Source organism: Suricata suricatta, chromosome 2 (assembly GCF_006229205.1).
Source record: "Suricata suricatta isolate VVHF042 chromosome 2, meerkat_22Aug2017_6uvM2_HiC, whole genome shotgun sequence".
Classification (NCBI taxonomy): Eukaryota; Metazoa; Chordata; class Mammalia; order Carnivora; family Herpestidae; genus Suricata; species Suricata suricatta.
In genome coordinates, this window is record NC_043701.1 from 110,662,098 (window position 1) to 110,676,916 (window position 14,819).

Genomic DNA, 14,819 nt, shown 5'->3' on the forward strand with positions numbered 1-14,819 from the left:
TTTTTTTTTAATTTCCATCATTATGCATCTTTTATTTATAGAACTTATATACCAACCTTTCCTTTTTCTTTCTTTCCATGAGGATGTTCAGTTGTGAACATATTAGACCTAAAGGGGCAAGAAGCATTTGAGTTATGTTTTTTGATTTGTTCTGTTTTGTTCATTAAAAAAATTCTGATAGACCCAGTGTTTGCAACTGTTGTGTAAACGAATGAACCATAGATGTGTGCAGTAGTCTCTCTGTGGCGTTTCTGTCTTGGACATACTGTGGCTTTATGGCTGCACCAAGGGGTGCATGGGAAATCAGTGGTGATCCGCGGGGGTTTGGGGGGGGGGGGCTGTGACCTGCTGAGTCTCCTCTTGGCCAGTGGGCTCTGCCAGTTCCTTTTTAATTATTGAGGGATCTACAGTTTTTTTCTGTCCCTTTGAAAACAGCATACGTTAAAAACCTTCCTAACACAAAACCTGTTTTTCATTCTTGAGACTGAATTTGGAGAAACAGTAACAAACTAATAACAAAGATGGCATTGGCATTTCAAAGTAGTTTCTAAAAGACATTATATGCAATGGTAATAAATGAGGGATGAGATTTTTGAAGAGTACCTAGTACACCAACACGGCTTCAGAGATTAACTCATGCTTCCTGAATATACACTCTTGCCTTCAAGATGCCTATTAGAACACGCAATGGCAACTCATTCACTCTATGAATAATTATACTACTTCCCAGATTGAGAACACCTATAGCAACTCTATCTTTTGGCATATTTAAAAAATTTGTGTGTGTGACATGCTCATTTTTTTTGGTTAAGACTCTACAGGAGGTAAGAAAACTTGGTACCCTCATAGGAGAAGGAAAATCAATCATCCCTCTCAGAATTTATAGAGAAGGCTGAAAACTCCCAGTCTGTTAGTGATGTTAAAGCCTGAGGCCAAGCAGCGTGAACTCAGCACTGTGAAAATAATCTGATGATCTAAATCTTCTTCATTCCAACCACCTGTCTCTAATAGGCTAAAACTCTTCCTGATGATGATAAAATGACCGTAAATTTTATAGTCATGGAAAACGTATAAGTTAAATGCAACTTATTGATACCTATGACCACCAGTAAGATATTGTCCCCATTTTGTAGGTAAGGAGACTGAGGGATGGAAAGGCTACATGGTTTGTCCAGGATCACACAGTGAAGTGGCAGGGTCAAGACTGAAATACAGGCCATTTGCCTCCCACTGTTACCAATTTCATGAGTTGATCCCGTACCCCCATCTTTTAATATCTTCCCGGAGCTTATTTTATATTCACCATATCGGCTTGGGTGGCATTTTTTGCTTCTTATTGCTTAAGATCACTTTGGAACTCTCATGGTTATATATGATATTCCCAACCCGGTATTGAGATACCATTAGGAAATATGTGCCTTTTTAAGGTTTGTATATAAGGATTTCAGACTATTTATTTAATGCTTTTTCCTTTTTCTACCATAGTTAACTGCCATGTAAGTTTGTCAGTATTTCTGTCCTTTTTTACTAAACTTTTCCCTTTCCTACAAAAGCCTGGGCTTGCCACTTGTTTTAAAAAAAGGAGTTTTCTTTGGCAATATGTTTAGTTAGATTTGTGTTGTGCTCAGTGTTGTCTTCTCCATATAGTTTTTTAGTCATGTGTTTTATTTTAACAAATACTGAAGTTCAAAATCTTACATGAATATTTAAAATTTCATTCCATCCTTGGATTTTTGTTTTTCTCAGAACCATTTAACCTCATTACTAAGTCATTATGAGCTTGAAAATGCAATTTTTCTTCCTTCCAACTTCTTCTTGGGATGTTGTAGAAGATACTTCATTTTATTTTTGATCATTTTGCAGTAGTCCTGTACTTCAGCAGCAAGGTGAAATTTTGAAGCTGATACATTCCTCAATTTTTTTAAATTTTTAAACATTTTCTATAAAACAACAACTAATAATTTACCTTTCTAAATTTCCGTATGTATTTGATAATTTGCTGAATTGAGGTGCTTATTCAGTATATTTATGCTGACCTCATCAAGTTTATATGAAAATGCAGCAAAAGAGTTAATTGTTAGTTAATCAAAATATAATTAACACAGTCTGTAAACATTGGCTATCCTGATATTTTATTCATATTTAGTGCTTAATTATTTATTGACTATTTCCCACCCCAGATTTGCAAAGTCTGACTGAGGTTTAGTTCAGCATAGCTCTCAATTCTGACTACACTGCCATTCCTGTGGGCCAACTTACTTTGAAAGAAAAGCCTGTGATCTTAGTTCATGGTACCAGATAGATTTTCCTTACATCCTCGTACAGTTTTTTAAACATTGACACACTGATTGAAGTTTGAGTGGCTATTGTGTGCTAGATGTTGTCCTAGGCATTGGAGTTCTTTAATGGACTCGGTGTTATATAGACAGACTTGTAAACATATCTAGAAAATGGTTTTCTCTATGTTCTAAAATTGAAAAACAAAAAAACAAGTAGGAGTTTACAGTTGAACTAATATATAGTACGTGTAGTCGAAGATTGTTAGCTGAAGATCTTATCAATTACTGATGTGAACTTTGTGATTCAGAAAGACCATTTGGTATTGAATGACCCTTTTAATGCCTATCTTTTCCATTAGACTATGCACTTTCTTGGGTTAGGGCTTGTATCCATTAGTCTTTATATGCCCAGGATTTCACAAGATGCCTAACATGTAGGAAACATGTTCATTGAAGTTTACTAGACTCCAATTCTTTACTAGTTAATAGCTAGAGGACATCAGTCAGGCTACTTAATTTCTCAATTATTTATTGAACCACAAAATAGGATTCATGTCATCTGATTCATAGAATTATTGTAAACCTGAAATGAAATGATAGGAAAATAGACCTAGCACAATGCCTAGTGCACTGTAGTCACTAACTAAATGTTAATTGTGAAACCATTTTAAAAATTGTATCCTTTGTTGGTTTAATAGTGTAATTTAAACAGTCATTTAAACCATTTGAGCAGTGACATTAAAATTACCCACATGGAGCCAAATACCTGACTTTTCATTATTTAAAAATATTTTAGCTTTAATTTTTCCATTTTGCCATTATATAAAATATGTATTTGAGTCCTCTAAAGATCAATGAGCAGAACTGATTCTTCCATGGCAGGGGCAGGGGGAAAATATTTTTGAGTTCCACACAATGAGCTTTGATAGGGAGTTCTTTGATGCAACCAGTGTTATATTTCATGCCACTCACCCTTTTAGCTTTCCATTACTGGAGATATTGCCATGAAAAGACATTACAACAAAGAGTCTTATGAGCTTTTTATCCTAATTTGATTGTTTCTATATATCTACTAAGTATGTCACTTATTGCCTTCATTTTATTAACAATTATGATAATTTTTAGCAATTACTAATAATAAACCAAGATAAGGGAATAAACATTGAGCTAAAACCATGGGTGTTTTAGGTAATCAATAAAAACAAACTCTTCAGCAAACATTATATACTTTTCTCTTAATTAAATAAATCAATTGTGAGTAGAACAGTGGCCTTTAAAAGTGTCTTAACTTGATTAGATTTTAAAATAGGAATTAATTTTCCTGGTACCCTGAACAAATAAGGTCTACTGATATTATTTACAAGTGAAATGGAGGTTTTTGAGACTCTTTTGGTCCATTAAAATTAAGATGGCTTTTTGGAAATAGAAACACTTTTAATAAATATGTTCAAATGACGACATTCATTACGTAGGCCTGTTGTTCCCATCTGTATTTAGTGTTGTTGCCACTGCTACTAATAATACTGACCTTCCCACAATTTCTAAAAATGGCCACATAAATTATGAAGAGCTAGTGAGGTACACAGTGCGCATGTTCCTCTCATTTTATAGATGAGAAAGTTAAGGCACAAAGAACTATCTTATCACCATCAACAATATTGAAGTAATTCTCCCTTTATTACAGTATTAGAAGTCATTAGCCCTTTAAAATTAAAAATGAAACCCAAGGAATGTCCTTAACAGTATTCACATTTGGCCATCATGCAACTGTTACAAATAGTATTTTAAAAACGTCAGAGCACTTTCATCTACATTTTGTACCATTTCGTTATTTGTTATTAATCTTAGTTTCCATCTTGCAATGGAATTTTTTTGCATACATCACAAAACAGACTGTTGATCCCGCACCTTCTGCAGACATAAAGCCATCATCCATCTCTGTTACTGCACCACTTACATGCAGCATGGGGGATGGCAGCATTTTAATCAGATAGTAATGCGTTCCTTAAGCAATAGCACCAGTTTATATCTCCTATCACCTGATGATAGAGGAAGTCTTGACCCACCCCCTCCTAAGTCCCTACCCTGTTGTTCTGCTGTGTGCAGCGTGTCCTTATGTAAGTAAAGGTTCTTGTATGTGTTGTGGTATGCAGTCAACAAAATACTGTGCATGCAGACAATAAATAAAGCCTTAGTTATAAATCAGTGTGTGTTGTTTAGGACATTTTTAGGAACACAGGTAGACTGTGTGATATTTATTTCCTTCTTAACTTTCTGAATACTTCCTATCAAGGGTTACTTATTCCAGATTGAGTATGTGAACATTGAAAGTACATGGTTTATTGAGTCAGTTTTCTAGAGAAAAGCATTTTAGATGGACTCATAAGGAAAAAATAAGTCTTGTGTAACTCATAATATTTTGATTTAAATATCATTTTAAAGACTCTTCTGATTCAAATAGTTCAATGGAAAGATACCAAGTATCATAAGTGAAGAATTTAGTTTATTATCCTCGACTGTTCTCTCTTTCTCTCCTATGCCATCATGAACAGAGAGATATTGAGGAAAATGGGCTTCTCAGCCATATACTGAGATTCAAAGCAGTGTACCCTCACACTTGACCTTGCCACACTGCTGATCTGTATGCATGGTGTTTTTAGTTTGGTCACCCAGTATCATATCTTACAGGGAAACCAGTACAGTGATTTTATGTACTTTTTTTAATGTTTATATTAGTTTTCAAAATGGTTTTGCTTCCTAACCCTCCCATTATATGAAGCCTCTCACTTTGAAAATCACAGACTGCAGACTGGTAAGTCCATCGGCTCTCCGTCATTATAATCACTCATAATTTTAGTTACAGTAAACACATGGTCATTGCATAATTTTCTTTCTCGGCCCAAAGTAGTTCCAGTCTGAAAAGTTATTCTCATTTTTTTTAAATACATAAGTACATTCATTGACTTGCCAAACGACATTTTTGTGTCATTTTGATTTCTAAGCGACACATTTAGATGGCAGTGCATACACTCATAATGTTGAAAATTTTTCCACTGACACTCGATACTTTCAAAATCAACTTTCATCTGTGTGGTGCTGTTTTTTTCGTTTGTTTCTTTCTTTGTGTTTTTGCTTTCAAAGTAACTTGTGACAAAGATACCATTTGACTGAAATGTAGGTAAAATGTCTGAACCCTCTTCTGAGGCGTTTGCCCCACAAATATGTTAGTTTGTAATAATGCTGAGTAACCTCTACGGCTATGAAATAGCCTTCTTTTCACCTTTTGGTTAGGTTGACCCACAGAGCATGAGCCACTAAAGTCTTTCTTTTGGTTTGATATGTAGAATTAGGTCTGGTTGTCAGTTCCCTCTTTTCTTAAAGTTCCAACAAATGACATGTCAATATCAGATTTCTGAAGTCTTTACTTTTTGAAATCCATAGGCAAGCTAATAAAATAGCTAATTGAAATGAATCAAACATTTTCTAGTCATTTAAAGTTGTCACAAAATCCTTTATTCATTCATTAAATAGAAGAAGCTCTTGGCTCTTTATATATGCACGGAATGCCTGTGCATTGAATCATTTGGTGGTACTCTTGGAGCAAAGTTGATTTCACTTTGGTGTTTGTAAGAGATGTGAAATGTGGAGATCAATCCTAGACACACCTTACAAAAAAAAAAGTTTAAATCTTCAGGTTGTTTCTAAAATGTTGCCAAACCCATGCTGCTACTTATAACAGAGAGAAATCTTGAGTTTTAAGATTCAAATTTTCTTTTCTGACAAAAAGTGCATCTATCTGCCAAGCGCATGATTGTATGAGCTTCAGATAGAAAAGTGGCTATGATTTGTGACTGTTTTTGGTTCAGAACAATGCTAGATCCACATGCAAGTTTTCTGGAGGTGGGGATAGAACGGGAGGGACTGGTGAGGGTCGTTGATCATGTCTGATCTCTCTGGACTTTCTGCAGGAGAAAAGGTTCTTCAGGATGACGAGTTCACTTGTGACCTCTTCCGCTTCCTACAGCTGCTTTGTGAGGGACACAACTCAGGTTTGTGAGACCCTAGACTCTATGATGGTTCCAAGAAGGATGTGTTTTGAAACCAGTAGTGACAGGGGCCTGCTCGTTCCAATTACATTGCGTCCCTGAGTCCGCAAACTTTCTGGAATATTCCTCAGTGTGCTCGGTATATGCTCTGACATTTTATGCATTGCATCCCTACTTTCAAATTCCTTTGTTAGCCACGTAATTCTCACCATTTGTTCTTCTGTTAGAGGAGACAGGTGGAAAATGATACAGATTAGATCAATGTCTGCAGAAAGCTGTATGGCTTTATTCCTTCTTACTCATTAACTGGGGAATCTACTCCGTAGTATTGCTCAGCATGACGTATTACTCTTTGTTGTGTATGGACCAAGCTCTCTCCCAAACGTATGTGTCTGTGAAGGCAGAAACTGTATCTTAATTTTATCTTTGTTTCCCCAGCACTGAGGAACAAATTACTGAATGCATAGTTTAATAACTCCATCCTAAAGGATGGAACTCCTTGCAGGGATGCCCAGAGCTCTCTAGGAATCAGGAAACAGACTTCAGCTACCACTTAGAAATTGGGTATTCACATTCTGTGAAGCACTGGGATATTTTACGGGTGCTCCCTTAATGGACGGATCTTATCCACAGCGATGTTCCTGGAGACATCACTTGCTTTTGGAGTTATTGAGATAACTCATTAAAAACTTTTTACTCAGCTTCAGTAACTTCTTTTGATCTTATATAGATTTTCAAAATTATCTGAGGACTCAGACTGGCAATAACACAACTGTCAACATCATCATCTCTACCGTAGACTACCTACTGAGAGTCCAGGTATGTTGGCTTAGTAACAGATGACGGGGGTTGGTGAGGTGACATAATGTGGCGCAGTTATGAAACCATCATGTTTTAATGTGTCGTCATGGAGGACCAGACCGAATTTTTCAAGACCTTTCATCTTTGATCACAGTTTTTCACCGAGTTTTAGGGTGAAAGCACCTCTGTTGTCTTTGCCTCTGATCCTGGCTCCTACTTGGCTCAGGAGTTTTTTAGCTTGATGGGACTTTAAATTCATTTCATTTTGGAAAGTACTTACATACGCTACTCCTTCTTCTAAAATTGATAGAGAAATTGGGAAGACTGTTTGAAATGTTTTTAAGTACGAGAAAGAAAGGCTTTCAAAATACTCACAATGTAGTTAAATTTGACAGGAAGCTCTTTTAAGTTGTCTCAATACTTGAATTAATTTTAAAATCCAGCTTAACACTCCATCAGATAAAAGTCTCTGTGATATTGTAGTAATCTTTCACATGTTGATGAAACTGAATCTGAATGCATAGGCCTCCTAGGTAATGAGAGGTCCATACAACTTTTATTTCCCTCATCTTATTTATAAGAGTAGCCAGATATAGTACTTTAAAACCTGCCTGTTCAAACTTCAAGTTTCTCCCTAAATCTTTTGAGTATGTAAAAGCACAACCCCCCCTTTTTTTTTTAACTGAGAGCTTCCATTTTTGTAGCAAATGCAAGAAATATTGCTAAAAACGTATTTGTGATTTTAAAAATCATTTCTTAAAATCCAAATGCAGTTTACATGCTAGACTAAATTGTATTATTCCTGGGGTGCTTGCATGGCTCAGTCAGTTAAGCGTCCAGCCTCGGCTCAGGTCATGATCTCATGGTTATGAGTTTGAGCCCCACATCAGGCTTTCTTTCAGCTATCAGCTCAGAGCCCACTTCAGATCCTCTTCCCCCCCCCCGCCCCTCCCCTACTGGTTCTCAAAATAAAATAAATAAACTTCAAAAAAATAAGTTGTATTATTCCTTTAACCAACTAAAATTCCTTCCAAATATAAGTTATTATTGAAAACATCCTGTTCAGAAAGATTGATCTTATTTAGATGTTTGTTTATATTTGTCACTGTCTGAGTTTAAAAGTAGTCCAGTCAGTTTCTTGAGGGGCATTTATAAGAGTGATGAATATTTTGGAGTTCTCATGAGGAAATGTTAATGAGCTTTGTTGGAGAAAAAGGAGGTCAGGCGTCTGTAATCCCCAAAACATCCAACACTTGTCCGATGTTTGTGCTTATGTAAAATGACATAAATTAATTTAGCTTTGCTCAGTAGATAAATATGCATTCATCTTATGACTCCTTATGTCTGTGAAACTCAAAGTCATTGGACAGAGTCATTAAAGCTAAATTTTCTGCTTCTTATCTCTGGTTGTTATTTCTGTCTTGAGAAAAGGTTGCTGCATTTCCTGGTTGGGAAAATCTTTGAGAATAGTATTTACTTCACAGATATTTTTGTTGGATTCCTAATCTTGTTATTTAAAATGATTTCCGATTATAGAGTTCAAAGCCAGACAGGTCAGTGGTAGCTTAGAATGTGTCTTAATCCTACCATCCCTCTTTTCCAGGAATCCATTAGCGATTTCTATTGGTATTACTCTGGGAAAGACGTTATTGATGAACAAGGACAGCGGAACTTCTCCAAAGCAATTCAAGTAGCAAAACAAGTCTTTAACACGCTCACAGAGTATATTCAGGTAAACATTTAAATATTTCTGCTTTTTGCAGTAAAAAAAAAAAAAGTCAACTGGTTACCATTGAATTCCATGTAAAAATGCAATATGCGATTTTCCTGCCAGCATCCGCATTTGCTATTGACCTTTCACATAGATTCTTAGCCAATGACCACAATTAAATATCAGGTTGAGGTGTGCATTTATATGGCAAGAACTTGCTTTACTATTTGGCAGACTGAGTTATTATTAACTCCTTTCATGGGTGCACCAGGACGGTGACTCTGTTGTGTCTCTAGGGCCTGGTATATATTAAGCACTCAATAAATATTAAAGAAGGGAAGGAGAAAGGACAGATAAATAAACTACTCTTTATTGTATTCCAATAAAATGAGGAAGGAGTTTCAAAGAAACTTTATATAATAGAGAATAGTGCTTAAGACTTCATTATGGAAGGAGCCCAAATGTCTATCATCAGACAAATGGATAAAGAAGATGTGGTATATACCACGAATACTGCTCAGCAATGAAAAAAAAAGAAATCTTGCCATTTGCAACAATGTAGATGGAACTAGAGTATATTATGCTAAGCAAAATAAGTCAGAGAAAGATATCATAGGATTTCACTCATGTGGAATTTGAGAAACACCACAGGTAAAGATAGGGGAAGGGAAGGAAAAATAAGATAAAAACAGAGGGGGAGACAAGCCATAAGAGAGTCTTAAATACAGAGAACAAGCTGAGGGTTGCTGGAAGGGGGGAGTCTCTGGGAGGATGGGTCAAATGGGTGACGGGCATTGAGGGGAGCACTTTTAGGAATGAGCATTGGGTGTCATATATAAGAGATGAGTCACTGGGTTCTACTCTTAAAGCCAAGACTATACTGTATGATAACTAACTTGAATTAAAAAAAAAAAAGAATAAAAAAGAAACCACTCAGGAAAACAACTCCATTTTAAAACATATGTGTGTGCAAAGGCACATACACACACACACACATATAAAATCATATAATAATGTATGCTGCAGGTAGAATTGCAATAACCATGAAGAAAATACCTTTTTTTTTAAAAACATCAATTCATTTTATGTTCTTCTTAGACTAAACTTCTAGTCTTGACCTTCAGATGTTTAAAAGATTTTATAAAATTTTGTGTTTTTTTCAACCAGGGAAAACTTGGTTATTTCCCAAGGGACCAGTCATCTTTCCTTTCAGTTTTCTGTCTCCATGGCCAATTTTACTCTGAATCAGTCAATCTGTTTGAAGTACTATGTGCCAAGGATAAAACAGGAGGAAGAAACTTTTTTTCATTAGACTAAACATAATCTTGAGGCAGAAAGAAGTACATAAAAATGACGATGGTACCCCAGAGCCTCGCATAGTTATCGGTGTTTATAGGATGCCTCAGTACACGAACATGCATGGCCAAGTGAAGCCAACTGTGGGTGGGGGGCGTGACCCTCCCCTTTCCTGGCTTGTTCTCCTCTCTGTGGTCATACCTTGGAGGGATCTCCCATTCTCCTTGCACAGGGGAGAAGATCCTTATCTCTCAAAATTTCAAATGGAAAAGCAACACGTGATAATTCTGATAATTTTTCTTTAAATCAAAAAGAAGCAAATTTTAATTTTTCAAAGGTTTATTTTATTTTTTGAGAGAGAGGGAGAGAGAGATACAGAATCCAAAGCAGGCTCCGGGCTCTGAGCTGTCAGCACAGAGCCTGACACCGGGCTTGAACTCACTAACTGTGAGATCATGACCTGAGCTAAAGTTAGATGCTTAACCTACTGAGCCACCCAGGTGCCCCCAAAGTCTATTTCAGCCCCTCACATTTCCAGTCCCTTATCTTCAGTGGCTTCCGCTGTCGCCTTCAAATTCTCATCCATACCTAGGAAGCATTCTGTGTGAATTCTCTTGATTAAAATAAAGTTATCTGATGACACGAGCAAGCCAGTGAATTTTATAGAAAGCTAGTAATATGGTTTCTAAATAACGTGTGGAACTTAAATGCCTTTGAGGTGGAGAATGTGAGATTCCTGAATTTATATAAAACAAGAAGAATCTATTAACTACTCAGTATGTGCAAAACTATTTTTTTTATTGAGCTAGACTTGACAGAACATTAAGTTGGTTTCAGACATAAAACATAACAATTTGATAGATGTATATATTGCAAAATGATCCCTGCAATAAGCCTATTTAATGTCTGGCCCCATGCACAGATAGTTTCTTTACTTATGAGGGGAAAATGTAAGATTTACTCTTATAGCAACTTGGAGATGTGTAATACAACATTGTTAACTATTGTCGCCACGTTGTCACCACTTACATTCCCTAGACTTTACTTGTTTTATAATTTAAGGGTTGGCTCCCTGCACCCATTTCATGCCCCTTGCCACCACCTCTGCCAACTAGCAGTCTGATCTGTATATTTGAGTGTGTTCTTTTGTTTATTTTTATATTCTATATAAAAATGAGATCATACGTGAATTGTGTTTCTCTGACTTATTTCTCGTAGCACAACGCCCTCAAGGTCCATCCATGTGGCTAATGGCAAGTGTCTTTTTTATGGCTGAATAATATTCCATTATGTGTGTCTGTGAATGTGTGTGTATCTTACATCATGTTTTCTTTCTCCATTCATCTATCAGTAGACACTTAGGTTGTTTCCATATCTTGGCTGTTGCAAATAATGCTGCAGTGAATATAGGGTTGCATGTGTCTTTTTGGAATTAGTGTTTTCATTTTCCTCAGGTAAATACCCAGAACTGGAATTGCTGGATCATATGGTAATTCTGTTTTTATCTTTCGAGGAACCTCCATAGTGTTTTCCATAGTGGCTGCATCAATTTACATTCCTACTAACAATATACAAGGAGTCTCTTTTCTCCACACTCTTGACAATTCTTGTTATTTCTTGTATTTTTTTTAATAGCCATACTAAAAGGGGTGAGGTATTCAATTTGCATTTCCCTGATGATGAGTGATGTTGAGCATCTTTTCATGTGCCTGCTGGCCATTTGGATGTCTTTTTTAGGAAAATGTTTATTCAGGTCCTCTGGTCATGTTTTAATCAGATTATTTTTTGCTGTTGTATGAGTTTTTATATATTTTGGACACTAACCCCATGATTTACATATATTTTCTCCCATTCAGTATATCCTTGCCTTTTCATTTTGTTGATAATTCCCTTTGCTGTACAGAAGCCATTTAGTTTGATATAGCACCCTTGGTTTGCTTTTGCTTTTGTGGCTTTTATTTTCGGTGTCAAATCAAAAAAAAATTATTCCCGCTATTTTTTCTTTAAAGAGTTTTATGATTTTCAGGTCTTACATTCAAGTCTTAAGTGCGTTTTGAGTTAATTCTTATGTATGTTGTTTGATGGTGGTCCAATTTCATTCTTTGGTAGGTGGCATGTGTTGTTTTCCCAACATAATTTATGGAAGAGGTGGTCCTTTCCCATTGTATATGTTGGCTTTTTTTGTCATAAATTAATTGACCACATATGTGTGGGTTTATTTCTGGGCCCTCTTCTGTTCTATTGATCGGTAGGTCTGTTTTTATGCCAGTACAATCCTGTTTTTATTACTATTGCTTGTAGTATACTTTGAAATCAGAGAGCATGATGCCTCCTGATTTTGCAAGATTGCTTTGGCTAGTCGGGGTCTTTTATGGTTCCACTGAAATTTTAAGATTACTCTTTCATGAAAAATGCCATTGGAATTTTGATAAGCATTGCGTTGAATCAATAGATTGCTTTGGGTAGTATGGACATTTTAACAATATTAATTCTTTCAATCCATGAGCATGGATTATCTTCACATTTATTTGTGTCCTCTTTAATTTCTTTCATCAATATCTTACAGTTATCACCATCTAATTTCTCTTTCTGATAGTTTATTATTTATTGATAGGAACACAACAAATTTATGTATACTGATTTTGTATCCTGCAACTTTACTGAATTGATTTATTAGTTCTAACCATATTTTTGTGAAGTATTTAGAATTTTCTATATACAGTATCATGTCCTCATGCAAATAGTAACAGGTTTGCTTCTTTCTTTCTAATTTGGATGTCTTTTATTTCTCTTGCCTAATCGCTTTGGCTAAGACTTCCAGTACTACTTTGAATAAAGATGATGAGAGTAGGGTCACCTGGGTGGCACAGTTGATTAAGCGTCCAACTCTTGATTTCAGCTCAGGTCATGATCTTGCAGTTTGTGAGTTCTAGTCTTACGTCAGGCTCAGCCTGACAGCATGGAGCCTGCTTGGGATTCTCTCTCTCCCCTCTTTCTCTCTGCCCTTACCCTTCTTGTGCTGTCTGTCTCAAAATAAATAAATAAGCTCAAAAATTTTTTTTTGATTGGTGAGAATGGGAATTCTTGACTTTTTCCTGATCTTAGAAGAAAAGCTTTCTGTTTTTCACCATCAAATATGATATAAGCTGTGAGCTTGTTATATATGGTCTTTATTATATTAAGGTACATTGCTTCTATACCCACTTTGTTGAGAACTTTTATCATAAGTCGATGTTGAATTCTGTCAGATACTTTTTCTGCTTCTGTTCAGATGATCATTTGATTTTTATCCTTCATGTTATTAATGTGGTATGTCAAATTGATTGATTTACAGAAATTCAGCCGTCCCTTGCATCCCTGGAATAAATCCTTTTTTATCATGGTGTGTGATCTTTTCAATGTATTGTTTAATTCAAATTGCTTAAATTTGTTGAGGACCTTTGCATCTGTGTTCATCGGGGATATTGACCTGTGATTTTCTTTTCTTGTTGTGTCTCTGTATGGTTATGTTATTAGGGTAACACTGTCCTCATGAAATGATTTTGGAAGTGTTCCTTCCCCTTCTATATTTTTGGAAGAGTTTCAGAAATATTAGTATTAGTTCTTCTTGGAATGTTTGGTAGAATTTATCAGGGAAGCCATCTGGTCCTGGACTTTCATTCGCAGAGAGTTTTCAAATAACTGATTTAATCTCCTTACTGTTAATGTGTCTATTCATATTTTATATTTTTTCATGATTTAGTCTTGGAAGCTTGTTTCTCTAGCCATTTTATCCATTTCTTCTAGGTTGTCTGGTTTGTTGGAGAATAATTGCTCATAGTAAGCTCACTATCTTTTGTATTTCCGTGGTATTAGTTTTAACGTCTTCTCTTTCATTTCTGATTTTATTTATTTGAATCTTCTCTCCTTTCTTCTTAGTAAGTCTAGCTAAAGGCTTGTCAATTTTATATATTTTTTCAAAGAACCAGATCTTGGTTCCATTGATCTTTCTTATTGTCTTTATAGTCTCCATTTCTTTGTGCTCTGCTCTTTGTTATTTCTTTCCACTAACTCTAGGCTTCAGTTATTCTATTTCTCATTCAACGAGGTATAAAGTTCAGTTGTTTGAGACTTTTCTTCTCTTGAAGTAGGCATTTATCACTATAAACATCCCCCTTAGAACTACTTTTCCTAGAGGTACCTGGGTGGCTTAGTCGGTCAAGCATTTGACTCCTGATTTTGGCTCAGGTCGTGTTCTCATGGTTGTAAGATCGAGCCCCGTGTTGGGTTCTGTGTTGAAAGTGTGAAGCCTACTTGGGATTCTCTTTCTCACTCTCTGTCTGCCCCTCTCCTTGTGATCTCTCTATCTCTTAAAATAAATAAATAAACTTAAAAAAAGAACTGCTTTTTCTGCATGCCATAATTTTTGTTATTATCTATTACTATTTTCATTTTTCTCAAAATATTTTTTATGTTCATCTCTTGATTTACTCATTGACTCACTGGTTTTTCAGAAGCATGTTGTTTAATCTCTATTTATTTATATATTTTCCAGTTCTCTTCTTGTAATCAGTTTCTCTTCCTGTAATCAGCAGTCAGAAAATATGCTTGATATGATTTCAGTCTAAAGTCTTCTTAAAGTAGTTAAGATTTGTTTTGTAACCTAACATATGATCTATCCTGGAGAATTCCATGTGCAAGAAAAAT

At 35.7% G+C, this 14,819-nt stretch overlaps 1 protein-coding gene across 1 annotated transcript in view; it reads left to right on the top strand.

Annotated features, from left to right (window-relative positions):
• The window catches only part of RYR2 (ryanodine receptor 2), a 526,329-nt gene that overhangs the window by 460,203 nt on the left and 51,307 nt on the right, over positions 1–14,819 (top strand). Inside the window, exons 86-88 of the mRNA XM_029919427.1 lie at positions 6,248–6,328; positions 7,056–7,144; positions 8,730–8,858. Of these exons, the coding sequence (XP_029775287.1) occupies positions 6,248–6,328; positions 7,056–7,144; positions 8,730–8,858 (299 nt within the window). The remainder of the gene's footprint in view (positions 1–6,247; positions 6,329–7,055; positions 7,145–8,729; positions 8,859–14,819) is intronic.